General features: G+C 34.8%; 1 protein-coding gene across 1 annotated transcript in view; it reads left to right on the top strand.

Annotated features, from left to right (window-relative positions):
• The window catches only part of CRISP1 (cysteine rich secretory protein 1), a 36,359-nt gene extending 20,911 nt beyond the window's left edge, over positions 1 to 15,448 (top strand). The window contains exons 4-8 of the mRNA XM_008065154.1: positions 2,307 to 2,397; positions 3,485 to 3,630; positions 10,058 to 10,155; positions 12,092 to 12,180; positions 15,321 to 15,448. Of these exons, the coding sequence (XP_008063345.1) occupies positions 2,307 to 2,397; positions 3,485 to 3,630; positions 10,058 to 10,155; positions 12,092 to 12,180; positions 15,321 to 15,448 (552 nt within the window). The remainder of the gene's footprint in view (positions 1 to 2,306; positions 2,398 to 3,484; positions 3,631 to 10,057; positions 10,156 to 12,091; positions 12,181 to 15,320) is intronic.
• The last annotated feature ends 11,841 nt before the right edge of the window (positions 15,449 to 27,289 follow it).

Here is a 27,289-nt window from a genome sequence, read left to right as displayed (position 1 = left end):
CACCAAGATGAAAAATTAAGTATACCAGCAAAACTGATCAATATTTCAAAGGAAATACAGGGCCTAGCTCTTCCATAAACAATGCATAAGATATGAATAGGATTGACCTAATAGAATTAGCAGCAGCAAATTTAAAGAACAATAAGCCGGGCTTGGTGGCTCAGCCTGTAATCCCGCGCCTTTGGGAGGCTGAGGTGAGTGGATTGCCTGAGCCCGCAGGTTTGAGACCCGCCTGGGCAGCGAGACCTCATCTCTACAATAAATCAAAAAATCAGCCGGGCGTGGTAGCGCGCTCCTGTAATTCTGGCTACTTGGAAGGCTGAGGCGGAAGGATCGCCAGAACCCAGCAGGTCGAGGCTGCGGTGGCCAGGAGCGGCCACTGCACTCCAGTCTGGGCGACAGAGTGAGACTCCAACTCAAAAAAAAAAAAAAAGAACAATAAGACTGAAGAGTTAAACAAAATTACAGCGATTTTCTAAAAAATAAAAAAGTGTCTTACATAATATTAGGACCTAGTTAAGTAGAGTCACTTGCTAAAGTCAGACTTTGATATAACTATAAATACTCATTTTAATTGTAATTTTGAATATATAATAAAGAGTATATAACTGACATTAATCAGAGGTAATGTTCCAGACAGCTTCTCCAAAGTAGTCTGAACTGTAGACTGAATATAATGAGTGTTTCAGGTAAGTTCCCCAAATAATATAAGCAGACTCTGAGATGGGGATAGCATGCAGGATGTCCACTGAGAAACAATCCAACGATTTGGAAATGACCTGCCAAGGCAAGGAATTTGCCCATGGAAGATGGCAATTTTCAGAAAGAGTGATAGTAGAGCTATCCCCAGGTGAGATTCCAAGATTCTGGGGGAGTGAGTTCTTCAGTGCAGAAAGAGACCTGGGGAGCACATCACAGCACCCACATCACAGCATACACTACAAGCAGTCAGCTGTGTTTTAGCCAGATAAATTTCACTTCTAGGTAAGTTTTCTTTACTACTGAGTACAATGGTATTCCCCCTTCCCAGAGATCCTATGCACTGTGGCATCTCTATCCCTTCACTTAGACATAGCTAAGACTAAAATACATCTTTTCTTATATGAGACAATCAAAACTTGCAAAGCCATGTTTCTACTCAATACTAGGCTAAGGAGTTATTTAATTCACCTGATGGCCTAGTAAATGCTTCAGTGTGAAGGGTAATTCTAGAAAATTACCACGAGATGGCAGCATATACATATGATAGCTATACTTCCCATGCCTAAGACATTATTGAAATTATCAGTGTCATTCAAACATTCTAGAGTCTCTGGATGATTTACATAAAAGCCTATGGTAAAAACAAACTCTACAATTCTGTTGGCCATGTAGATATATGGACAGTATTTTGAGTGGATGTATATACACTGTGATGACCAGAGTGTTAGAGAGATAATGTGTCACATTGTCAAACCTATGGCTGACTTTTCACCTTACTTGGAGAACAGCTGCTACTGTCATAACTGAAAAAAATGCTTCAACTCAGTACAGTTGACCCACGTTGAGAGTTGAGAACACACACTCTGAAGCCAGCCTAATTGAATTCATATTTTCTTCACTTATTGTTATTATGATCCCTAAAAGTTATTTTAAACCCCTATGCTTTAACTCTGTTGTTTGCAAATGGATATAATAATATTATCACCTTTGCAGAATTGCTGTGAAGTTAAATTGAGGTAAAAATACATATAGAATTGATGACAGATTCTGACATGTGGCGTTAGCTATTATTTGTACTATTATTCATAATTTTAGATGGAGTATGTGACTCTATACTTGCTTCCAATCATAGCTATCAGTTTTTATTGGGCACATAGCATAAGACTTCACACATTACAGTTGTATTGCTTGGAGTATCACATTTGATTTTTGAACAAACCTTTGGGTATTAGCTATAGGTCACATTTTACAGAAAGAAAAAAATAATGTGTCTGAGGTAAACCTACTAATAAATGACTGGGCTGAGTTTATAACTTTGATCTGTTTTACCGAGCATTTGCTTAATTTCTATACTATATCGGAGAGGGAAGTTCCATCCAAACATTATTCCCAAGTTTTGAATTTATGAATTCAAGGACCAATGCAATGAATTGAAATGTATATTTCTCTCTTCCTACCAGAATATTTAAGAGTAATCTCATTATTTAAATTTTAGTTTGTACGGTTGAAGAAACTGCAAATCTTGGATTTTTAGAAATAATAGCTAAAATCAAATCATGAAAATGTTAATTGTCGAATCATGTGCTTCCCCCCCCCCACTATAGAGTTGGAGTGAAGAGGCAGCACAAAATGCCAGGATTTATTCAAAGTATTGTGATGCAACAGAGAGCAATCCACTTGAGAGGAGACTTGCAAGTAAGTTATGTCTGAACGACCCACCTTTTTACTCAAAACACAATAATAAGCAGGGATTGTTAAGTAAGCTGGCGAGAGTAAGTAAACTCATCTAGTCTATATTTGCATTTGCTCATGCATGATATTGAATGGTGGCTTTAGTACACCATTTAATTATTTTTAAAACTTAGATATTCAAACTTTCACATTCCAAGTTATGACCATCAGGAGAAAAGAATCAAAGCTTTCAGTATTGTTGAAGAGTTGAGTGCAGCTAGAAACCTAGAAGGTTTCCATTCTATGCGGTTATCTCAGCTACCGAACAATAGCACCATGGGGGTTCATTTAGCTTTGGAACAATAACACAGTTGAGAAATGAGTTATTGTTGGGCTGCCAATAAGACAAATTTAGGTACTCAAAATTGAGCCTATCTTAAAGCACATAAAATAGATAATGTACTACTAGTTTCCTGGAAACTAATATTTTTTTTTTGTACTTTCTATGTACATAGTCATTAATACCATCTATGAGAATTTCTTTTATTAAAAAGAACTTAAAAGTACTAATGCAATTTTTGTGTCTATAGATTGTTGGGAATCTTAGCCCAATGCTGTTGATCAGTGAATTAACAACATGGGTCTTCCCTGTCCCAGATATAAGCAGATTGCTCCTGAATATTATATTCAACCCAAAGCACCGACCATGGATGACTAGCTAAATAACCAAATGTTTAATCAAAGTCTTTGTATGATGAATCCTGTGTGGGACTGCCTTTAAGCCGTGAACATTGTTACACCTCATAGGCTTCTTCTATTTGGTTAACCTGTCTCCATCAACCTGGAAGAGGCAGAGACTGAAGTGTTTGCTGATAGGATTTCGAAGCTTGTTCATCATCTGCTGTCAACTTCTCACCAAATCTGAGCACCTCATGCTCATTCGTCAATGAGAAAGAGGACTTCTGGCAGGGATACCACTGAGTTCACCCCCTCTTATAAGATGTGGCCTAGATAATCAGTGAACTATTTATAAAACAAAAACAAGGACACTCTCCTTGCATAATGTTTTCAATTTGTTAAGAGTATGACTCATCTCTATGTCTTCTTTCAGATACTTTTTGTGGAGAAAATATGCATGTGGCATCTTACCCTGTTTCGTGGTCACATGTAATTGGAGTCTGGCACAGTGAGTCTAAAAATTTCAAATACGGGCAATGGACATCAGATGATGACATAATGACTGACCATTACACTCAGGTACCCTATGTGTTGGGAAATACACTCATTGGTCAAGAAATTATAAGCATGTGTGGGAAAGGAAAGTGAGTAAGAAAAAACTGAAAATCACTCTGCCTGCTTATTGCAGTCCTTGAGCAACCTACTGAGTTCCTTTTGTAATTTGGAACAGAAGGAAATGTTATTCCCTCGAAACATGGCTTAGAGAAGAGGTTTAACCTCCCTGCTTTCTTCTTTACTCAATAGGTTTTCCAGGAAGTCACAAAATCATAAAACATCAACCTTATTTCCATCTTTATTTTTATTGTGGTAAAAAATACATAACAAAACATTACCATTTTTAAGTCTTGTGGCATTAATGTTCAGTGGCATTAAGTACATCCAAATTGTTGTGTAACCACCACCAGAATATTTTCATTTTCCCAAACTGAAACTCTGTACTCATTAAAAAACTATCTGTTCCTCCCTACCCCCAAGCCACTGGCAATCTCCACTCTACTTTCTCTGTGAATTTGACTATTTAAAGTACCCTCATAAAATTGGAATCATACCTTATTTGTCCTTTTCTGTCTGTCTTAATGCACTTATCATATATTAAACCCATGTTCATCCACATTGTAGTATGGAAGAATTTTATCCTTTTCAAAGTCTAATATTTCACTGTCTGTATAGATTGTCTTTTGCTTGTCAATTCATGGATAGAGACATTCTTTACATCAAATGATTGTCCAGTCATACCCTTAGTGTTCTCTTCATAACACTAAGGCATTTGAGTTGGTTTTATTTTTGGACTTTTGTGAATAATGCTGCTATGAATATAAGTACACAGATATCAGTTTAAGCGTCTGCTTTCAACTCTTTTGGAAATATACCCAGAGGGGGAATTGCTGGATCACATGTGAATTCTATGTCTATTAGTTGAGCAACTGCCACACTACATTCTACTACAGCTGCATCATTTCACATTCCCACCAGCAATTCACAACATTTTCTATTTCTTCACATTCTTACAATATTGGTCTGCTTAGAATGTCATAACAAAATACTGCAAGCTGGGTGGATTAAAATTTATTTTTTCCCACATTCTGGACCCTGGAAATCTAAGATCTTAGTAGAGCATGGTCAATTTCAATGAAAGCTCTCTTCCTGACTTGTAGACGGCCTCCTACTCATCATGTCCTAACATGGTCCTTTCTTAGTGCAGAGAGAGAGAGAGAGAGAGAGAGAGAGAGAGACAAGAGTGTGAAAGAGAGTTTTCTAGCATCTCTTTGTATAAGGGCAGCAATCCTACTGGAAAAGGGCCCCAGTCTTAGAACTTTATTCAAACAATTACTTTTTTTAGAAACCTCATCTGTGTTTTTTGTTTTTTTTTTTATTTGGAGCCTCACTCTTGTTGCCCAGGCTGGAGTGCAATGGCATGCTCCTGGCTACCGCAGCTCGACCTGCTGGCCTTAGGCGATCCTTCTGCCTCTGCTTTCCAAGTGGCTGGAATTACAGACGCACTCCACCACGTCCGGCTAGCTATTATGATTTATTGTAGAGACTAGGTCTCAGCAAGTTGCCCAGGCTAGTCTCAAACCCACATCCTCAGGCAATCTTCTCACCTCAGTCTCCCAAAGTGCTGGAATTACAGACTGAATCACCACACCTGACCGAGAAACCTCATCTTCAAATACAGATATATTGTGGGTTAGGGCTACAGACTATGAATTTTATGGAACCATAAACATCCAGCTCATAACATTGTACCATTGCCTCTCCTACCCCCAAATTTTCTTCTCATGTGCAAATACATTAATTCAATACCAAGAACCCCCAGATTCTTAACGTATTCTAGCATCAACTCTAAAGTCTAAAACCCAAAGAGTCATCTAAATATTATCTGAGTATTATCTAAATGCATGAGATACAAAGTATGAGTCATCCTGTGGTAAACTCCCTTTCCAGCAGTCAACCTATGAAATAAGAAAAGTTATATGCTTTCAAAATGAAATGGTAGAATAAGCATAGAAAAAGTATCTTAATCCAAAAGAGAGATATAGGAAAAAAGGAAGTCGTGATGGTTCCCAAGCAAGTCCAAAATCTAGCAAGAGAAATTCCCCATTAGGGCTTAAGGCTGGAGAATAATTCTTCGGCTTGATGCTCTGCCCTCTAGGACCACTTGGGGGCAGCATCACTCGTGGTTCTGTGTGCAACCTTTACCATTCAGCTCAATGGGGCAGCCTCATGAAATGATTCTGCAGAGGTCCTGCTAACATGGCTGTCTTCAGAGGTCACCTGAAGAGACCCTACTCTTTTAACCTAAACAGGAAAGAGCCTTGCCCCCTGAACCTGTAGTGGGAATGACAGTCCTCATAATCTTTTGATCATTTTGGAGGTTGTTCGTTCTTTTCCTTGGAGGATAAAGCATGCTTGCAGTCAAATATCACTATTATTCCATTCTGTAGATTCTAAGAAGTCTGACAGCCTTCCTTCATTTTGTTCTGCTTTCTTCTGTCCCCTTTAGTTCAAGCTGGTAGTATCTCTGCTAGTATAAACTCATCTCTATTTCTGGTCTTTCTGAGATGGATGATTTAATGCATAAGACACATCGATAATATCTCTATCAAATGGTTGTTTATCTACACCCTTAGTGCTCTCTTCAGAAAATGCTTTCTCATTTTTTGCAATATGGATGCACTGATAATTTAGTAGATCTTCAAGTTCTGGTTCTTCTTTGCTTAAGAATTTCTTCAATTTATCACTCCCCTCTTGCATTTTAACATGACTGGTAAGGAGAAACCAGTCACTCCTTTTCTTTGAAATCTTGTCAACTAAATATCCAAGCTTATTGTTCACAATTTCTACCTTCCACAAAACAGTGGACCACAATGCAGCCAAGTTTTTTGGTTCTTTATAACAAAGACTGCATTTCCTCCAGTTTCTAACAGCATGTCTTTCATTTCTGTCTGAAATTATTATCAGAATTCCCTTTAATGTCTATGTTACTAATCAGTAGTGCTACCAAGGTAATCTGCATTTTTTATAGAATGCACTTAAAAATTCTTCCAGTTTCTACCCATTGCCCAATTTCAGAGAAGCATAAAGACTTTTAGATATGTATTACAACAACATCTCAGTTCTTGGTACCAAAATCTGTATTACTGTTCTCAGTCTACCATGATAAAATACCACATCTTGAATGACTTAAACACAAAAATTTATTTTCCCAAATTTCTGAAGACTGTATGTCTAAGATCAGGGTTCCAGCATGATACATGTCTTGAGAGGGTTCCTTTTCTGGTTACAGACTGCTATGTTTCCCATGTGCATATTGATAAGTTTCACAAAATTTAAAATAAAATCTACTTGAAATAAAGCCTACTTAAAATTAATATTAAAAGCTGATGATAGATGAGGCTCGGTGGTTCAGCCTATAATCCCAGCACTTTGGGAGGCTGAGGTCAGTGTATTGCTTAAGCCCACGGGTTCAAGACCAGCCTGGGCAACTTGGCGAGACCTCGACTCTACAATACAAAATCAAATATTAGCCAGGCATAGTAGTGTGTGCCTGTAGTTCCAGCTACTTGAAAGGCTGAGGCAGGAGGATCGCCGGGGCCCAGCAGGTTGATGCTGGGGTGGCCATGAGCCCCTGCACTCCAGCCTAGGCAACAAAGTGAGACTCCAACTCAAAAAAAAAAAAAGAAAAGAAAGACTGATGATTAAAAATTTAAAGATCAGAGGCTTAGTCACTTATGAATAATAATGCAGAAATCTTAAATAGAACATAGTAAATATCATTTTTCTTTTAAGAATTAGACACAAAGGGTATGTGACTGGAAGTCAAGTGTCTTAACATTAAACACTTTAATTATATAATTTACCTTGACAAAGGATTAGAAGTTACAAATTAAATGAATACCTACAGAGCTAAAAATCTAACAAGCTTGTGATATTGATTTCTGCCTTCTATTTCTTTTACATAAAAGTCAACAAACATACTAATTCCATCACAAAAACACTAACCCTATCATTCCAATATAGTAACTCAACTCCATTGACCTCAAATAATCTTGATTTACTTCCTTCAAACTCAATCAACATCATTTTAAAAATAGAAAATGTTTTATAAAAATGATTTCTCTCATTACTTGTGTCCAAAAAGTTGAATAACAAAATCAAAGAAATTTGTCTTTATTTGCATAAAATTTAACACTGTAGAAAACAGAAACATTTTCAATTATCTGAAGTCCTGTATAAATACATTAGTATGTGCATTAAACAATTTCATAAAATGAAAGGCATTTTTAAAAAATTATTTGTGTCTGAACACCTAATGAGTTTCAAAATGTTCTCTTAGTATAAGCTGAAGAAATAAATGAATAAATTAAGTTTAATCATCTTACTACCCATTAATGTATTCAGAGAACTCGGCAAAATAGATGTTCAACTGAATTTTCATCATCAAAATTATTTCTCTAGTTATGTGCTTCATTAGATTCTGAGTTCAACATTGTCCTTTTTTTAGAAAGATCAAAAGGAAGAACTTGCAATCATTAAATCTCAGATAAAGTAATAGGTTTGGCAACAACTTATACATGTTAGTAGCATAACTAGAAATCATGAAAACCTCTCTCTGTGAAGAAACAAACATTTTGTCTAAAGGAGTCACAGCAAAATATTCTGATCAATAACAGGAGCAGAAATGTGAACAAAGTTCCCAGGATTAGCTGAGAGAAAACCTCTCTAAGCTCATTCATGTAGGGGCAGGGAAGGGGCAGTGAAATCAATCACATTTATTGAAAATATTTTCTTTTCCAATTATTTAAATGTTTTTTATTTAATTTCCACCATTTACTTATGATGTAAAGCAGAGGTCCTCAACCATTTTGGCATCAGGGACTGGCTTCGTGGAAGACAATTTTTTCAAGGATGAGTGTGGGGAGGATGGTATCGGGATGATTCAAGCACATGACATTGATTGTTCACTTTATTTCTATTATTATTGCATTGCAATATACAATGAAATAATAATACAACTCACCATTTTTAAAAAAAGAGACACAAATGGAAGTGGTAAATAAAAGAATAGGGGGGCTATGCACAGACTGAAATAAGTGTCAGATTCTGACTTAAAGCCTGACACTAGATGCCACTGTACAATGAAATACATCAACTCACTTGCACTCACTGATAGGGTTTTCATCTGAGTATGCAAGCAATTGATTTAGCAACTGACTGCTAATGCCAATCTTGGTTTGCAGCCAGTTTCTAGTGCTAGCATCACCGTCTCAACTCCACCTCAGATCATCAGGCATTAAATTCTCAGAAGTTGTGGGCAATCTAGATTCCTTCTCATGTTCAGTTCACAATAGAGTTCACGCTCCTATGAAAATCTAATGCTACTGCTGATCTGACAGAAGGTGGAGCTCAGGTGGTAATGTGAGTGATGAGGATCGGCCATAAATACAGATGAAACTTTGCTGATTCAGTTCACCACTCAGCTCCTGCTGTGCAGACTGGTTCCTAACAGGTCACGGTCCATGGCCTGGGGACTGGGAATCCCTGACATAAAGGATAGCATTATTAATCCTGTTTTACAGATAGGAAATGAAATCCCCAGATATGATTTTACAGATATGATTTCTACCACCAAACTGAGAAGTGACAGAGAAAGATTTTAAGCCACCTCAGAACTCTACACTAGACCTGTTCTCTGACCAATAAGAAAAGTTCCTTCCATGGTTTGATTTTTATTTAATCACCAAGTAGGCGTCATCATATTAAGTAATGTTCCATATAGGTTTGACAAAAAAGAGAGAATGAGCCAGGGTTGATGATACCCACTCATGTTTCTTAGTAACAATTAATAATAAACCTTTGGTTCCAATAAGAATGAGTTAGGGAGGGTTGATGCAGGACTCTGATTATCCCTGAACACACTAGATAATTTAATCTGAGAAATGAGTCCAGTACATAGTCATGTACCACCAACGTACAGAAGGGCAGCATTTAAGTACATTTTTGGACACCAGTCTGTTCATTAAAAAGTGCTCAATACCACTTAAAAAAAACTGGACCCTCTCTCTACCCATTTCTCATATCTCAGAAAAAATGAACATTGAGGTTCTTCTCTAAATTAGAAAGCACATGCAAATCCCAACGTATTTCCATAGAAAAATAAACTATAATAAATAAATAAAATGCCAATCATCAAGTCACTGCCCTCCGTCAACTTGATTTTCTCTACCTGGTTTAAATTGTTTGCAGCCCTGTTTTGTGTGTGTGTGTGTGTGTGTGTGTGTGTGTGTCTACATGTGTTATCTAGAAAAGTTGGAATCTTTTTGGTTCTTTGACTACTCATTGAACCATACCCAAAGTAAACCTAAAAGTAATCATAGATAATAATATTGATATTGTAGTCATTTAGTAAAATATCAAATTGGTAGTAAAATAACTATCTTTGCAGATTGTTTGGGCCACTTCTTACCTTATTGGCTGTGGCATTGCATCATGCCGTCAGAAAGGATTACCTCGATATCTCTACATCTGTCATTACTGTCATGAGTATGTATTACTATTTTTCACAGATTTTAAAAATGTGTCCAACTAAAGTAACCTGATCTAGGTTTTCAAACATTATTTTTTAAAAACTCAAAAAAAAATTAATAACAGTTTACCAGTAGTCTTCCTATGTGTCATTGATTCGTCAAATAGTTGTTAGGGAAACAAATTTGCTTAAGCAAAAAAACAAGAATATTTTGAGTTAGTTTAAGGAAAGAAACAAGGATATTTACTTCAACAAAACAGGAGTGTTTATAGAACACAAGGACAGAAATGCAGTGGCATCTCAAAGTAGAAAAAGCCAAGTGTTTTTCCTATACTTAGCTTTCTAGTTCAAATATTGATGTGTGTCTTCTCTAGAAATTAAATTTACATTTTATAGATTCTATCACAGGTACTACTCACAAATCCTAGAAAAATTAATCTGATTCCTTCAGTGAGGGTCAAGTGTACTTTCTTGTATCATCAACTATGGTCATGGAGCAAGATCAAGTTAGACAAGGATGACTGCAGGGCCCAGGCTCCAGTGATGGAAAAGGGAAGAAAAGGGAAGAAAAGGAAAGATTATTCAGAGCTGGATATAACCACCTGATATTTGACAACAAATGCCAGTTTAACATCATTTCTGCTCATGAAAGTCAGTGACAGGTCTTTACATGTCTCCCACAGCTACATGTATTTTCTAGATTAACTCGAATACCTTTCCACCACAATATAAGCTCCAAGCATGGTGTTTAATCACTTCTCTTATGTATGTAGCACAATAAAAGATGTTCAATATAAATCAACGACCATGATTTGATAGCACACTACCATATTTACATTATAAATGAGATCTCCAATATCACTATGGGTTCACTAGAATGTAATATATTTACATATTAACTCTATGTGATTTATTATCTGGCCTTACTATGTCTTGATTTCAATAGTTAAAATTTGTTGGTATTTTATTTATATAATTTGTGCTGGAGATAATAACATCACTTTGCATTTATAAAAAATCATTTGCACTGCATACTTGTAAAAGCTGGTGGTCCGTAGTAAACTTCAGCTGATAAAAAAAGCACAACACATAGAGAACTGTGATAGGGGAATTTTCTTGGCTGAAGATTAGTTCAAGTCTTTCTTACTAAATGCTTTACTAAATTTAGTAATAACTTTCTTTCATAAAGTGAAATTTTAGCAGTTCAGATGTCAAAGGAAGAAATCAAATAACTAATGGTGCAGTAAGTTTTACACATTCTGTTTTCTTGAGGTTAACCCATTGATCTGATATTATCTTCATTTTGTTTTCAGATTTATGCAGGCTAGAATTGTCTTTGCTAAAATGTTTAAGTAACCCATAACTGGAGATTATTATCTACTCTCTCTTTTCCACACCCTAACAGTTTAGTTTTATCCATACTGAAGTACTTTCCTCTTTTATAGACACCATGTGTTTCAAAAAAAGACACTAACGTGCATCAGGTTTCTCATGACATAATGAAAGATTAAATGAAAATATCAATTTGCCTCATTTAAGATTTTTTCTTAACATTGGTAAAAAGCATGTCCTTTTACATGATGGTTAACCAAGTTTTTATGGGTGTTAATTAGGAATAGCATTCTTTTGTAATAGGCCCTAAAGCCCTCTTCTTCTTCTTAGGCTTTGACTATTCAAAAGTCTCAAGTACCATTAGCATGTGACATTCCAAAAACATGTACATTGCTTGAATATTCTTATGACATTCATATTTGCTGGATGTACATGCTGAAAATATAATCACATCTGTAAGACTAGAAAGCTCATACCCATCTTAAAACCTATCATTGGCTCTTTACAAGAATGTTTATACATTTTGTCCTTAAAACAGGTAGTACATAGTAAATCAAGTTTCATATAAATTTTCCAAAGATGGATTTTATTAAATCAATTTTTCTTTTTTTCTTCTTTAAGGGGAAATTATCCTGAAACAAAAAATCAACCTTATAAGACAGGCACCCCGTGTGAAGAGTGTCCACATGACTGTGAAGATAAGCTTTGTAGTAAGTTGTATACATTTAGTTTGCTTAAAGTTAACCAATTTTACCTGGGAGCCATATGTCCTTTAAATTAAGCCTCGAACAATATTTCGCTTTTCTAGCATTGTCATATGAATTTTACTGCAGAAGATATCAATAGTATTTCTGCTTACCCTCCATCCTCAGAGTGACCAAAGACCATTGCTTTAAACTACAGCCATGGAAATTACAGTGTCTAGGTCTGAGAACCTGAGTTCCCACTCAAAAGATTAAAAGACTTAATTAGGGTCAACCTAGGTAAAATGTTAATGTAAGTATAAATTTTTCTCTGCTCTCTGAGAAGTTCCTGACCTCCCTTATTGCAAGCCATAAATTAGGCACATAGCTTTCAGTTGGCCAGGGTCCTCAGATTGCTTGCTGCTCCTTGACTTCCTGGTTTGCCTGACCACTTATCATGGCATGCAATTTTTTACTAAGTGATCTTTTTTCTTCTGTGTTTCTTCTAAAACATCTAAGAAGTAAGCTGACAGTCACATTATTCCTTATAGACTTTTTAAAAATTTCTTAAGGAAATATGACCAAAATTGAAGTATTAGCCAAATGGATGCCATTTGTATGTTTATTTCCTTACCTAGCAAAATTCCCTTTTTCAGAGTCTGTCTGCAAAAGTGATTTGTAAATCCACATGAATAATATTAATTGAGGTAAACTTCAATAAGTCTGTGGGGAAATAACAAAACCAAGAAAAATATCCTGTGACTTCAGACTTGAAAGACCGAAAGACTTATTTCCCTTCCCCTTGCCAGGTTACTCTATTAGCTTTTAAAGAAGGGAAAATGGATTCTTCTTTCTCTGCTTTTTCTCCTTTCTTATTTCTTCTTCTTTTTTCTTCTTTTTGCACTCTTTTCTTGCATTCTCATTTACCTCTCTCTCTCTCTCTCTCTTTCACTTTTTATATTCCATTTTAAAAAATGAGGTTGGAGAGACATTTTCTCCCCCTTGAAGTAAAAATCAACTAATTATCTGTGCCTTGCAGAGAGGAAGGATGTTGAGTGAGTAGAGTTTTTCAATCTAGATGAAAAAAGCAATGTCTGTAGTGGTATGAACAATGTAATAGAAGTAAAAGGAAAGTAAGAAAGAAAGAAATGTTACTAAAGGCAATTGAACTTACCACACAAAAGATATATATCATAAGCTTTTTATTTACTTATAAATGTATAAGACAATAAATATTAAATGCATATAGAAACTAAAGAATGAGGCATATTGGGCAAAAGCAATGCTAAAAATGCAAAACCTGAATATGCAAATATAATTAATTTACCATAATTCAAATAAAAATTATGAAAACAATAAATACTATTTATAATATTGGAAAAATTATATAAATTAAGAATAAAAGAAAAAGTCGGATTAAAACAACATACAGACTCAAAGAAAAAAGCATGTTACCTCTAAAGAAAAACATCCACTGATATGTATTCTCCCAGAACATACATTAAAGAATACATTGGAAATGATGTGCAATTGATTTTTAAAGTAGTAATGACCTTTGCAAATTATTGAATATAGGGGAAAAAAAAGCAGAGATACAGAATCAAAGATTGTTCAGGTAGTAATATGACATCCACACTTAATCTTGCTATTGTGCTTTAAAAAATCTACTGCAGTCATCCTCCAAGTTACTGATAGTGAATCAATTTAACAATTTAGGAAGGTGAAAAGCATATAATGTAGAAGGATACTGATTAAAATAAACAGTAGAACATAAATGTAAATGCAAATGTATAAGATTGATATAAAATGATGCAATGATCAGACTGTAAGTGAAAGGTATAATAGGAAAACTTAAATTGACCTCCAAATTATCAAGATTCAAGACTCAAGAGTATATACCGAATTAAGAAAATCTCAAAGAAGAGAAAGTACATTATGGTTATTCTTGCCTTCATATATAGAATAATATTTGTTTGTACATTTTGACAGAGAAATACAGGTTAAAGAATATCTTAGTAAGTTTTTATAGACATTAGCACAATTTTAAAATGTGATATCTTTATACTGATTGGATAATTTTGTGTGCATTTCTGCATGTGTAAGTACCTAGATGTAGCTGTGTGTATGAATGCCCATGCAACAGAGCAAGATGGGAAAAACAATCATAATGTTAATTGAGATAACAACTGGGTGGAGAAAGATTAAATATATACCCATTATTATATTTCTTCACTCATTTCAATGCAATATTTAGGGGGAATAAAAGATTATGTACTTTTCAAATGCAAGCCATGGCTTTCACCCCTTCTGCATCATACAATGGTGCTTGTCCCAGGTGCAAAAATTCTGTATGGCTCCAAGAAAAGAAGACAATTTGAGAAAGATGCCCTCTTGATGTGACCCGTGCCTTTCCATCTAGATCCATGGGCACCTTTCCCACATATATGCTTCAGACCTTTTCCCCCTATTTATTTAGACTGCATATGTTATGTCTATCCAACTAGATTGTATCCAGTTGATTGTATCTATCTTTTAAATAATTGTTGTTAGCACAGTCATCAAACATATTAATATCAGAAGAACAGTGACTCATCCCTGGAACACTGTAAGTAGAGTGGCACTTTATTGCTGCAATATTTAATAAATGATAATTTACTCCTAGAAAATTAAATGCATGTGCTGTAAGAAATATTTACTCGTTTTTGTACTTATATATGCTTTTTATTCAGTTTTTACAATAGCTGTATATAACTTCTAATAATCCAAAGTAAAACTTTATTATTGGAGGGCACAGCATGAGATAATTCGACTAAAAAATGAAACTTTTATCATTTTTTACTTTTGTGTTGCTATTGGCATCATTGATGCTTTCAACATAACAGTGTAATTAGAAAGATGATTCATCTCCAATCTACATATATTGGATTTAAAAATTTGTGATAAAAAAACTTATTTTATTCCAAGACAAGAATGTTTACTTTTTGCTTTCTTATGTGATCTTAATTCATTACCTGTTTTGCATTCAGGTTTAGCTAACTCATACAAATCAAATTTAATTAGCTATTGTTAGTAAGATTTTTCTTTATATCTTTAAGAATATTGTCTCTTTTCTCAGCATATGTGATTTTTTAAAGACAATATGTTAAAACCATGCCATTTTATTTCAGCTAACCCCTGCCTCTACTATGATGAATACACAAACTGTGATGAACAAATCCAAAGTCTTGGATGCAACCATTCATCATCTGCACTATTCTGCAAAGCTTCTTGTCTGTGTGACACTGAGATAAAATAGCCCTTTGTCATTTGCAACTATATTGTACCGTGAAGATGAGGATGTCTCTGCTGGATCATATCTTTTATAATAGTTTACTTCAGTAGCTTCTGCTAACTTTCATTTGGTTTTAATTGTATTCATGATCCTAACTCCTGTCCTAATACATCCTGAAGCAACATTGTTTTAAACTTTTTTAGTGCTGGAGTAAAGTTTTGAGTTCAACAGCTGCCTTAAATTTAAATCATATGATTTTTAGTTCTTAGATTGACATCATTAAACTGATGGTATAACTGGGTGCCTCAACAGTAGCAAATGCTAAAGTAGTGTCTTGCCTTGTTGAACTTCACTCCTGCTTTCCTCATGTCTCCAGTTATCCTGATGTTTGTTTTCCCAGAACAGCTAATTCCAGTAATAAATCTTCACTTCTAAATTTTACTTCTACTTTAAATCACCCATTAAAATAATCCACAAATCAAACAAAGAGTCCAGTCTCTACTTGCAAGATAAATATTACTTAACTGGAAGTGGATTAAATGTCTCATTGTTTTATCTCCACATCTATAGAAACATTTGTGAAGCAAAAAAAAAAAATTTCAACTTAGTGTGCCATTATTTAACAAATATTTATTTAGTATTGATTACATACAAGGTATATATCTGTGTAGATAGATACCATTGTCTCATTCATTTCAAAGAAATTATAAAAGATATTCAAGAAACATGACATAAGCTATAAATAAGTCTCTAAAGACATGCTGTGTCAGATGAACATAAACAGCTTCTGTTTGGAGATTAAGACAGTGGAACAGCAGAGGTTAGGTTCTACTAACTTAAAATACATTGAAACCTTAGATAATATTGATGGGTCTGATATGAGGAAAGGGAAGGTTAGAAATTTTGGCCTTAATTGTCATATTTTGAGATTGAATTGTTACCTACTATTATATTTCTTCCCTCATTTCAATACAATGTTTAGGGGGAATAAAAGATTATGTACTTTTCAAATGCAAGCCATGGCTTTCACCCCTTCTGCATCATACAATGGTGCTTGTCCCAGGTGCAAAAATTTTGTATGGCTCCAAGAAAAGAAGACAATTTGAGAAAGATGCCCTCTTGATGTGACCCGTGCCTTTCCATCTAGATCCATGGGCGCCTTTCCCACATAAATGCTTCAGACCTTTTCCCCCTATTTATTTAGACTGCGTATGTTATGTCTATTCAACTAGACTGTATTCAGTTGATTGTATCTATCTTTTATTTTTTTGGTTTGGTTTTTTTTTTTTTTTGAGTTGGAGTCTCACTCTGTCGCCCAGACTGGAGTGCAGTGGCTGCTCCCGGGCACCGCAGCCTCGACCTGCTGGGCTCCGGGGATCCTTCCACCTCAGCCTTCCAAGTAGCCGGAATTACAGGCATGTGCTACCACGCCTGGTTGATTTTTTGATTTATTGTAGAGATGAGGTCTCACCACCCAGGCGGGTCTCGAAGCCGTGGGCTCAGGCAATCCACTCACCTCAGCCTCCCAAAGGCGCGGGATTACAGGCTGAGCCACCGAGCCCGGCTTGTATCTATCTTTTAAATAATTGTTGTTAGCACAGTCATCAAACATATTAATATCAGAAGAACAGTGACTCATCCCTGGAACACTGTAAGTAGAGTGGCACTTTATTGCTGAAATATTTAATAAATGATAATTTACTCCTAGAAAATTAAATGCATGTGCTGTAGGAAATATTTACTCATTTTTGTGTCATCACATATTATTATTTAGCCAACCAAGTTAGATTTAGGTTTTAGAGTGATTAAATATGAGCTCTGATTTCTGAGTTTTGGGTGCTAGATAACCAACTAATCTTACAGTTACCGTAACATATTAATCAACACCGATTCTGTGTTCTTACAATATGCTCCCTCTAGACGTCTATGTGATGCTTCTCAAAATGTGTATCCCAATTACATCTCTTCTTACTTTTCGGGAGTCTAAGCATAGGCACATATTTCTTAGGGTTTGGGAGGAAGGTGGGAAGATACATCAATGTCTAAGGAAAATTCAGATAAGCAAGTAACACAACTATGACGTTGTCTGCATTCTCTAATTTTAAATAATGTACTAACTTATTTTATGATAGACACCTGCTATTTGTTAGATGTAAGAAGTATCCCTCGCCCCCCAAAAAAACCTCTGTGTGTATTGCATGAAAAATACCCTGTAATGAGGATGGAGAAGAATGGTATTTCCTCATGTGTAACAATCTTCTACTATCTCAAAGGTTTTCAGAATCACAGAAATCATTCAGAAAATCATAAAAGACCTATTCTTTATTTCATATTACATTGGAAAGAATTGTTATTTACTATGTAACACTTTTCTAAGAAATGAAAACAGTCTTTTCTCTTTTCCAATTACTGAAAATAGAAAAAATATTAACAAATGATTTTAAAGCAGAGACAATCTCCAGTGGCAGTCTATACTATCACAATACTAAATAAATCAATTTTAAATGTCTAATACAGAGAATGAGAGCATAAGCAGAGATGCTGCCCAACCACTATGAACTCAGGGCACAATGAATTCAAGTATTCAAGGTCAATGTAACCTTGAAAAAATGATTTTTTCTTATCCTCATCTGTAAGTTATACTAAGGGATAGTTATTGTATCTACTTCATGGGTTTGTTGTAAGGATTAAATAATTAATATGCAAAAAGCTTAGAAAAATATTTGTTGCTTAAAATGTGCTCAATCACGCATTTATATTAATTCTCTTTACACCTTAATCTTTAAGTTCTACCCTTTAGACACAAGTGAGAGGTGTACTCTGGACTTTTATTCTTTGGGAACTCAGCACTGAACACCTGTTATGATGATAAATAAAAAATTTTATTTCCATTCCAAAAACAATAAAAAATATGGCATAATTTCTTAATACAATAAAAGGACTTTTACAGAAATTTATAGTATAAAAGTATCTTTGATTAAATAAAGCATTCAACTTAGTAGAGACATATGATTTTACCACATTATTTAATAGTTAAATGCAATAACAATGGAAATACCAAGACTAGCTTTTATGGAATTTATAGGTTTATTCTAAATTAATTTGGAAAACAATTATTCAGTAACGACCCACCCAAAAAGAAAATTAAAGTAAAAATTAAACAAATTAAATTTGTTTTTTTCCTAGAAAAATAAATTTGAACAAAATTTCAAAGGCCTCTGTTTGAAGACTAGCAATTTTATTGAAAAAAGATTTTAAAATATAAGCAGAAATAACACAAGCAAAAGAAGTCAAGATTAATTTTTAAATATTTTGCTTTAAAAACTTAACACACAGTTGATGTATGTGACTTATGAACATATTACGTAAGTATATTAAAAAGAAGCTATAGATAAATAGCAATGAAAAGTGGCGCGTTAGATAAAAAGAGAGATAATTACTAAATAGATGCAGCAATGATTGTCATTAAACATAGAAAAGATAATCTTTAATAATGAGAAATATGAATCCAAAATGCAGTTAAAATCCTATTTTTGTCCAGCAAATAATAAACTAATATATGACAAAACATACCATCAAATGTGTATGGGACTAATCATTTGTAGAAAATTCCTTATCTAATGATATCACATGATATTAAATATGAACGTGTTTTTTAATCTATCAGTGTCTCATCAAGGCAGGTATCATTCTGAAATACTCACATGCAAAAATATGTCTCTATTTAAAGATTTTGACTCCAGCAATATTTACAATAAAGGAAAATCAAAAGCAATAAAATAACTTAAGTGGACAAATGGTTAAATAAATTAGGAATCCTCCGTGATATTCAATACTATGCAAGTAGTCTGAAAAATGATAAATATTTTATAATCTGATGATGAGATACAGTTTTTAAAAGGTCAAAATCATGATTAAACATATCACATAATCTAGTCTTCCCTTCCCTCTCTACTTCTGATGCTGCTCTCCTATTTGCTTTTACTCTGAGCATTTTCAAATTTTTACATTATAACATCATAACTGGAAACATTTCATGCTGCTGTGAGTTACTTGAAATATCTGATCCTTTGATTTCATTTTACTAAATTACATAATTTGAAAAATGACAGGTAAATTATTTTATACACAAAGATTTAAATGAAAAAAGAAATGGAAGTGGAAGAAAATATGTAATGAGTCTTTTTTTAACTTTTAATTTTTTTATTTTAAAGATGTGGAGTACAATTCAGCGTTAGGTATACATGTTCATTACGCAGGTACCCTTGTTGATGAGGTGTGCCCCGCTTCCGCAGGCAGATTCCCACTACTGCCAATCCTGCCTCCTGCTCCCCCCTTCCCAGCAGTTTCCTGCTACTGCCAATCCTTTTCTTATAGTATTATGATAATTTTTCATGTTTCGCTTATGAGTGAGAACATGTGATACTCAGTTCTTTGTTTCTGTGAAAGATCACTCAGTATTATAGACTTTAAGTCCATACAGTGAGTCTTTCATGTTGCAAAATGTTCTTAATATATTCAATAATTAAGAAGCACAAATCCTTGCCCTTTTCAAATGAGAACATAAACATTTGTGAATCTGAACATTAAAAACGCATGACAAATAGTATAACTACAAACAAAGTCCAAAATCTTTGGTATTTGTTTTTGGTTTCAGTGTTTGTTTTTTTCTCTTCTCAAAATACTCTTTCCTTCCACAAGTTTATACAAAAAAAAATACCCCAGGTTTCCATCATTTGTCATATCCCTTATGAGAGAGTAGAAACCATGTTGTTTCAAAGATGAAAACTGGTTAAGTGACCTAAATATTCTTTATAGACTAAATATCTCCAAGAAAATGTGAGATACACTCTGGTGTAATTTTTTTTTAATCTGCCCAGCATCACCCCCATGGCCACAATTTATCAAGAGTGTTTATAGTGGCTCATGCTTGTAATCCCAGGATTTGGGAGTCCAAGGCAGGAGAATTGCTTGAAGCCATGAGTTTGAGATAAACCTGGGTAACACAGCAATACTTTGTTCCAGTAATAATAATAATAATAATAATAATAAATGTTGCACACACCTGTAGTCTCAACTACTCAGGAGGCTGAAGCCTGAGCCTAGGAGGCTGAGGCTGCAATGAGCCATGTCCATGCCACTGCACTCATGCCTGGGCAGTGGAGTAAGATACTAACTCAAAAAAAGAGTATTTATGAACCCAGTAGCACACACTTTCTCATGGTATGAAAACTCTTACCACCCCTATTTATCATAATATAATAGGAAGTCCTAGCCAGAGCAATCAGACAAGAGAAATAAAATATATTCAAATAGAAAAACAAGAAATCAAATAATCTCTCTCCATAGATGATGCGATTCTTATCTATAAAACCCTAAAGATTCTGTCAAAATAGTCCTAGACCTGTATGTGACTTCAGTAAAGTTTCAAGATGCAAAGAGAAAGTTCAAAAAATTAGTGGGCTTTTCATACACCAATGCTCAAGCTAGAGCTAAATCAAAAATGCAATCTCACTTACAATAGCCGCAAAAAAATAAAAATACCTGAGAATACATCTAACCAAGGAGGTGAAAGTTCTCTACAACAAAACTACCAAACATTGCTGGAAAAAATCAAAGACGACACAAGTAAATGAAAAAATATTTTAAGTTCATGGACTGGAAAAATCAATATTATTAAAATGTCCACAATGCCCAAAGCAATCTAAAGAGTCAGTGATACTCCAGTGGCCAGGGACTACCTCTTAATCTCCACTGGGGTAACCAAATTGTACTTTTGTGGCGTGCTCAAGCTCCTTCCCCCTATCCCTTGCACTCCCCTCCAAGGCTCAAGAATAATCTCCAGACCCTTGACCTTTACCAAGGTTGACTGGGCACACAAGTCCCATCTCCTGGCTGGAGGTCAACCTAACAGCCCACCACATGTGATATTATATTTCATCTTTAGGGAAGGACTAAAAAACTGAACTTTAGCTAATACCACTTTCCAAGTCACTCTAGCCACTCAGGAAGCCATGGGCCAGTGCATGTACTCAACATAGGACTTCCACAGCTGGCAATTGAGAAACTTATCACACCAAGGTTATATACAACCAAGGAAACCCTATAGTACCTATGTCAGTCCCCTGCCAACCTGAAATAAGAAATAGTCTACCCAAATAAAAAGAAACCAGAAAAATAATTCTGACAATATGAAACACAGAGTTCTCCAAAGACCACACAAACTCTTCAGCAACTAACCCTAACCAAAATAAAATTTTTGAAATTCCAGACACAGAATTCAAAAGGTTGATTATAAAGTTGATCAATAAACTTCAGGAGAAAATTGAAAATCAACATAAATTTTAAAAACTACTCAGGACATGAATGAAAAATTCTCTAAAGAGAGAGACACCTTAATATAAACCAAGCTGAAATTCTGGAAACAAAATAATTAAGAGAATTACAAGATGCAGAAGAAAGTTTTTAACAGTAGACCACAGAAGCAGAAGAAAGGATCTCAGAACTTGAAGACAAGGCTTTGGAATTAACCCAATCAGACAACAATAAAGAAAACAGGATCATAAGAATGGAACAGTTTCCAAGAAATGTAAGATTATATAGCACATCTAAATTTAAGATTCATAGGTGTTCCTGACAAAGAAGAGAAAGCAACAGGTTTGGAAAAACCGTTTAAGGGAATAAAAGAGGAAAACTTTCCTTGACTTGCCAGATATCTAAACATTCATACAAGAGGCCTAAAGAACCTACAGAAAGTTCATTGCAAAGAGCTCATCCTCAAGGCATATAACCATCCAGCTATGCAAACTTAATATGAAGGAAAGATTTTGAAGAGTAATTAGGAAAAAAACAACAAAGATAAACCTATTAAACTAAAGGAGACTCCTCAAAAGAAACCCTACAAGCCAGAAGGAATTGAAGCACTATCTTCAGTCTTCTCAAATAGAATAATAATCAACCAAGGATTTTTGTATCCCACAAAACTAAGTTTCACAAATGAAGGAAAAATGAAGTTTTTCCTAGGCAAACAATTGATGAGGGAATTTGTCACACTTGACTGACTACAAGAAATACTCAAATGAGTTCTAGATACTGAAAATATAGGTCAAAAGACACCAGTAGATGAACACTTGAAGTCAAAAAGCCCACAAGCTTTATAGAACACAAACACAATGGAGAAAATAAATAAATAAATAAAGCAAACACTACTTAACAATCAGTATGATAACAGAATGGTGCCTTACATATCATTATTAACTCAATGTAAATGGTTTCAATGTCCCCATTAAAAAATAGAGAGAGACTGGCAGAATGAATTAAAAAAAAAAAACATAACCTAAATTTCTGCTGTCTTTAAGAGACCCACGTAACTCACAAAGACTCCTATAGATTCAAGGTAAAGGGGTAGGGAAAAATATTCCATGCAAACAGAAACCAAAAATGGGCAGGTGTAGACATTCTCATGCCAGATAAAACAGACTTTAAACTAACAGCAGTAATAAAAAATAAGATGATTGTTATATAAAGATAAGAGATCAATTCAATGAGAAGACATAATAATTTTTAATATATGTGCACCTAATGCCAGAACCCCCAAATTTCTAAAACAAATTCTACTAGACCTAAAAAAAAGAGATAGACAGCAATACAATAATAAGAGGAGACGTCAACACTCCACTGACAGCAATAGACAAATTATCAAGGCAGAAAGTTAACAAAGAAACAGTGTAGTTAAACTAAACCCTAGAGTAAATTGAACAGACAACTACAGAACATTTCATCCCCAAACTATAGAATATACATTTTTCTCATCAGCGTATGGAACATTCGCTAAGATAGACCATATCATAGGCCACTAATCAAGTCTCAATAAGTTTTAAAAAATAAAAATCATATCAGACACTATCTCAGACCACAGTGGAATAAAATAAGAAATTAACTCCAAGAAGAACTTGTGAAACCAAACAAAAACAAGGAAGTTAAGCAATCTGCTCCTGAATGACACTTGGATCAAAAAATAAATCAAGATGGAAATTTAAAAATTCCTCAAAATGATTGACTACAATGAAACAAGTTACCAAAACCTCTGAAACACAACCAAAGCTGTACTCAGAGGAAAATTTATAGTGCTTAAGGCCTACATAAATAAGACTAAAAGGTTGCTTATCCACAACCTAACGTCGCACCTCTAGGACCCAGAAAATCACAGACAAACCTAACCCAAAGTTAGTAGAAGACAAAAAATAACAAAGACCAGAGCAGAACTAAATGAAGTTAAAATTAAAAAAAAAAATACAAAGGATCATTGAAGCAATAAGTTGGATTTTTGGAAAGATAAACAAAATTGATTTGTTGCTAGCTAGATTAATTAAGAAACAAAGAAAGAAGATTCAAATGAGCTCAACCAGCAATGAAAATGGAGACATCACAATTGATATGATGAAAAGTCAAAAAATCACTCAAAACTATTATGAACACCTTTATGCAAACAAATTTGACAATCTAGAGGAAATTAATAAACTCTTACAACTCCCCCCTCCCAATGTTGAACCAGGAAGAAATAGAAACCTTGAACCGACCAATAACAAGCAGTGAGATTGAATCAGTAATTAGAAATTTCCACTAAAAAAAAAAAAAGTACAGGACTTGATGGATTAACAGCTGAATTCTACCAGACTATCAAAAAAGGACTAGTACCAATTTTACTGATGCTATTCCACAATATTGAAGAGGAGGGAATCCTCTCTAACTCCTTCTAGAAGACCAGTCTTTATCACTGTGATATCAAAGCCAGGAAAAGACACAACAAAAATAGACAACTACAGACCCAAATCCTTATGAACATAGATGTGAACATCCTCAACAAAATATTAGAAAACCAAATTCAACAGCAAAATAATTTTATTATTTTATTTAAAAAATAATAATATTACACCATGACCAAGTGGGTATTATTCCAGAGATGCAAGGGTGGTTCAACATACATAAGTCAATAAACATGATCCACTACATAAACAAAATTAAAAACAAAAATTATATGAACTTTTCAAGTGATGTAGAAAAAGCATTTGATAAAATTCAGCATCCCCTTGTGGTAAAAACCCCCAGCAAAATAGGCATAGAGAAAACATTCCTCAAAATAATAAAAGCCATCTATGACAAACCCACAACCAATGACATCCTGAACAGAGAAAAGTTGAATGCATTCCTAAATAAGTAGAGTAAAAAAAAACCTTATCTAATTAATTGCCAGTGTCATTTTTCACAGAATTACAAGAAACAATCATAGTATTTTTTGAAATTTGAATTTTATGTTATGCTCATGGATCATAAAATATAATATTCTTTTTTTTTTTTTTTGACCTTTGTTCAAAAGTGTAAAAATCATCCTTGGCTTGTAGGCCACAAAAAAAAATCAGGTAACATGATGAATTTAGCCCCTGGGACATAGTTGGTCAACCTCTCTTATATATATAAAGTGTGACTACCCATCATTTTGGGAGAAAACATTTTTCCCCTACCCCAGTTCCTTGGAAGTCAGGTGGGGCTGCACTTAGAGTGGCAGGGATCTCTGGAGATTTTTGGTGAAAAGAACTGACTATAAGTTTGGGCTTTCCAAGTAAGTATTTGCTATGTTTGGAGACAGGAGGTAAAAGAAGAGTCTTTTAGTTCCAGGGTCACTGCAACACATGGAGGACAGCTAGGCCTAGCCAAGTTAGGATTGCAGTGATCTCATGGGCAGGTGAGGAGGCCATACAAGAAGATTAGGAAGCATTACAGCTGCCACTGGGTGGATTTGTCTCAGCAGAGCAAGGGATGACCTGTAGAAGAACAGATGGCTGTCTGAAGATGAATGTCTGGTTTATACAAAAAGTGACAACCAGAATAGATTTGTGGAACATTTTAAAGTGTCCTGAAAATTCCCAGGAACACTTGTGAAATGTGGTGCAAAGTTGAAAAAATAAAACATTTTCTATATTTGAGGAGGTTGAGAGATATTGCTTCTGTAATTTGAACAAAAAAGTGTAGCATCTTTGGTAGTCTGGCTTCTGAGGTTTGAAATGTATGTTATCATAAACACTTCTGGTTGCCAGCAATAATCCATTCCCCCATTCTTTCTCCTTTTTTAAAGAACTGTCATATATATATATGATTTTAAAGATACGTGGTACAAATCAGGGTTACGTATGCAAGTGGACATTGTACAGGTAAAGTTTGGGCATACTTTTGGTCCCCCTATTGCCAGGTTTGAGATCAAGTACCCTTATTGTTGTTGTAACCCCACATCCACCCTGGCAGTATCCCACTACTGCCGACCCTTTTCTTATAGTATTATGGTAAATGTTCAGGGTCTGCTTATGAGTGAGAATATGTGGTACTCTACTCTTTGTTTCTGTGATAGATTACTTAGTATAATAGATTCTAAATCCATCCACGTTGCTGAGAAGTCCATATATTTATATTTCTTTATGGCTGCATAATATTCCATTATGTATGTGTTCCACATTTTTTTGTCCACTCCAGTTTCAATGGGCAGCACAGATTGTTCCATGTTTTTGCTATTGTGAATAGTGCTGCAATAAATATGCATGTGCAAGTATATTTTTTATAGAGTGATTTGAGTTCTTCCAAATATACTACCAGTAGGGGGATTGCTGGGTCATATGGAAGGTCAATTTCTAGTTCTCTTAAAAATTACCACACTGTTTTCCATAAAGGTTGTACTAGTTTGCATTCCCACCAGCAGTGTAGAAGCATTCCCTTTTCTCTACATCCTTGCCAGCATCGGTTGCTGTTTGTTTTATTAGTGATGGTCATTCTTAATGGAGTTAGGAGATATCTCAATGTGATTTTGATTTGCATTTCTCTGATGAGCAGTGAGGTTGAGCACTTTTTCATGTGTCTGCTGGCTGCCCATATAGCGTCTTTGAGAAATGTCTATTCATGTCTTTTGCTCACTTTTAATGGGGCTTTTTTTTTTTCTTTCAGCACATTTGAGCTCCTTGTAGATCTTGGATGTTAGGTCTTTGTCAGATTAACAGTTGGAAAACATCTCTTCCCATTCTGTGGGCTGTCTCCCTGCTCCCTTGATGGTTTGTTTCTGGTTTTTTTGTTTTTGTTTTTGTTTATGTTTTTGTTTTTTTGCCAAGACTTTTCAGTTTGATGAAGTCCCAGCTGTCAATTCTATCTCTTATGGCATGGATATCTGGGGTTTTGGTCAGGAAGTGGCTGCCAGTTCCAATTTCCATGAGTGTCTCTTGCATTTTCTGAGGTTCTTATAGTTTGAGGTTTTATGTTTAAGTCTTTGATCCATTTAGAGTTGATTTTTGTGTATGGTGATAGGTAGGGTCCTGTTTCAATCTTCTGCATGTGGTCAGCTAGTTTTCCTGGCACCACTTACTGAATAGGTTCTCCTCTTTCCATAGGTTGTTGTTGGAGGCTTTGTCGAAGATGAGTTGGTTGGGAAATTGAGGTTTGGCTTCCTGAATCTCTATCTTGTTGCACTGGTTTGTATACCTGTTCTTGTACAAATAGCAGGCAGTTTTGATTACTGTAGCCTTATAATAAAGTTCAAAGCCTGGAAATATGATACCTTCTCCTTTGTTTCTTTTGCTAAGGATTGTTTTGACTATACATGGCCATTAATGTTCTCACATGAATTTCTGTATTGTCATTTCCAGGTCTGAGAAGAATGATGTTGGTAATTTATTGGGTATTGCGTTGAATCTGTAGATTGTCTTTGGTAGGCTGTATATCTTAACAATGTTGATTCTTCCAATCCATGAGCATGGATTATTTTCCATTTGTTTATGTCTTCTGGGATTTCTTTGAGCAGTGTTTTGTAATTTTCATTATAAAGATCTT

This window comes from Carlito syrichta, unplaced genomic scaffold, assembly GCF_000164805.1.
Source record: "Carlito syrichta isolate Samal-C Ts95f unplaced genomic scaffold, Tarsius_syrichta-2.0.1 Scaffold308165, whole genome shotgun sequence".
In the NCBI taxonomy this organism is placed as follows: domain Eukaryota; kingdom Metazoa; phylum Chordata; class Mammalia; order Primates; family Tarsiidae; genus Carlito; species Carlito syrichta.
The sequence above is the reverse complement of the archived record's forward strand: the minus strand, read 5'-3'. Positions and strand labels throughout refer to the sequence as shown.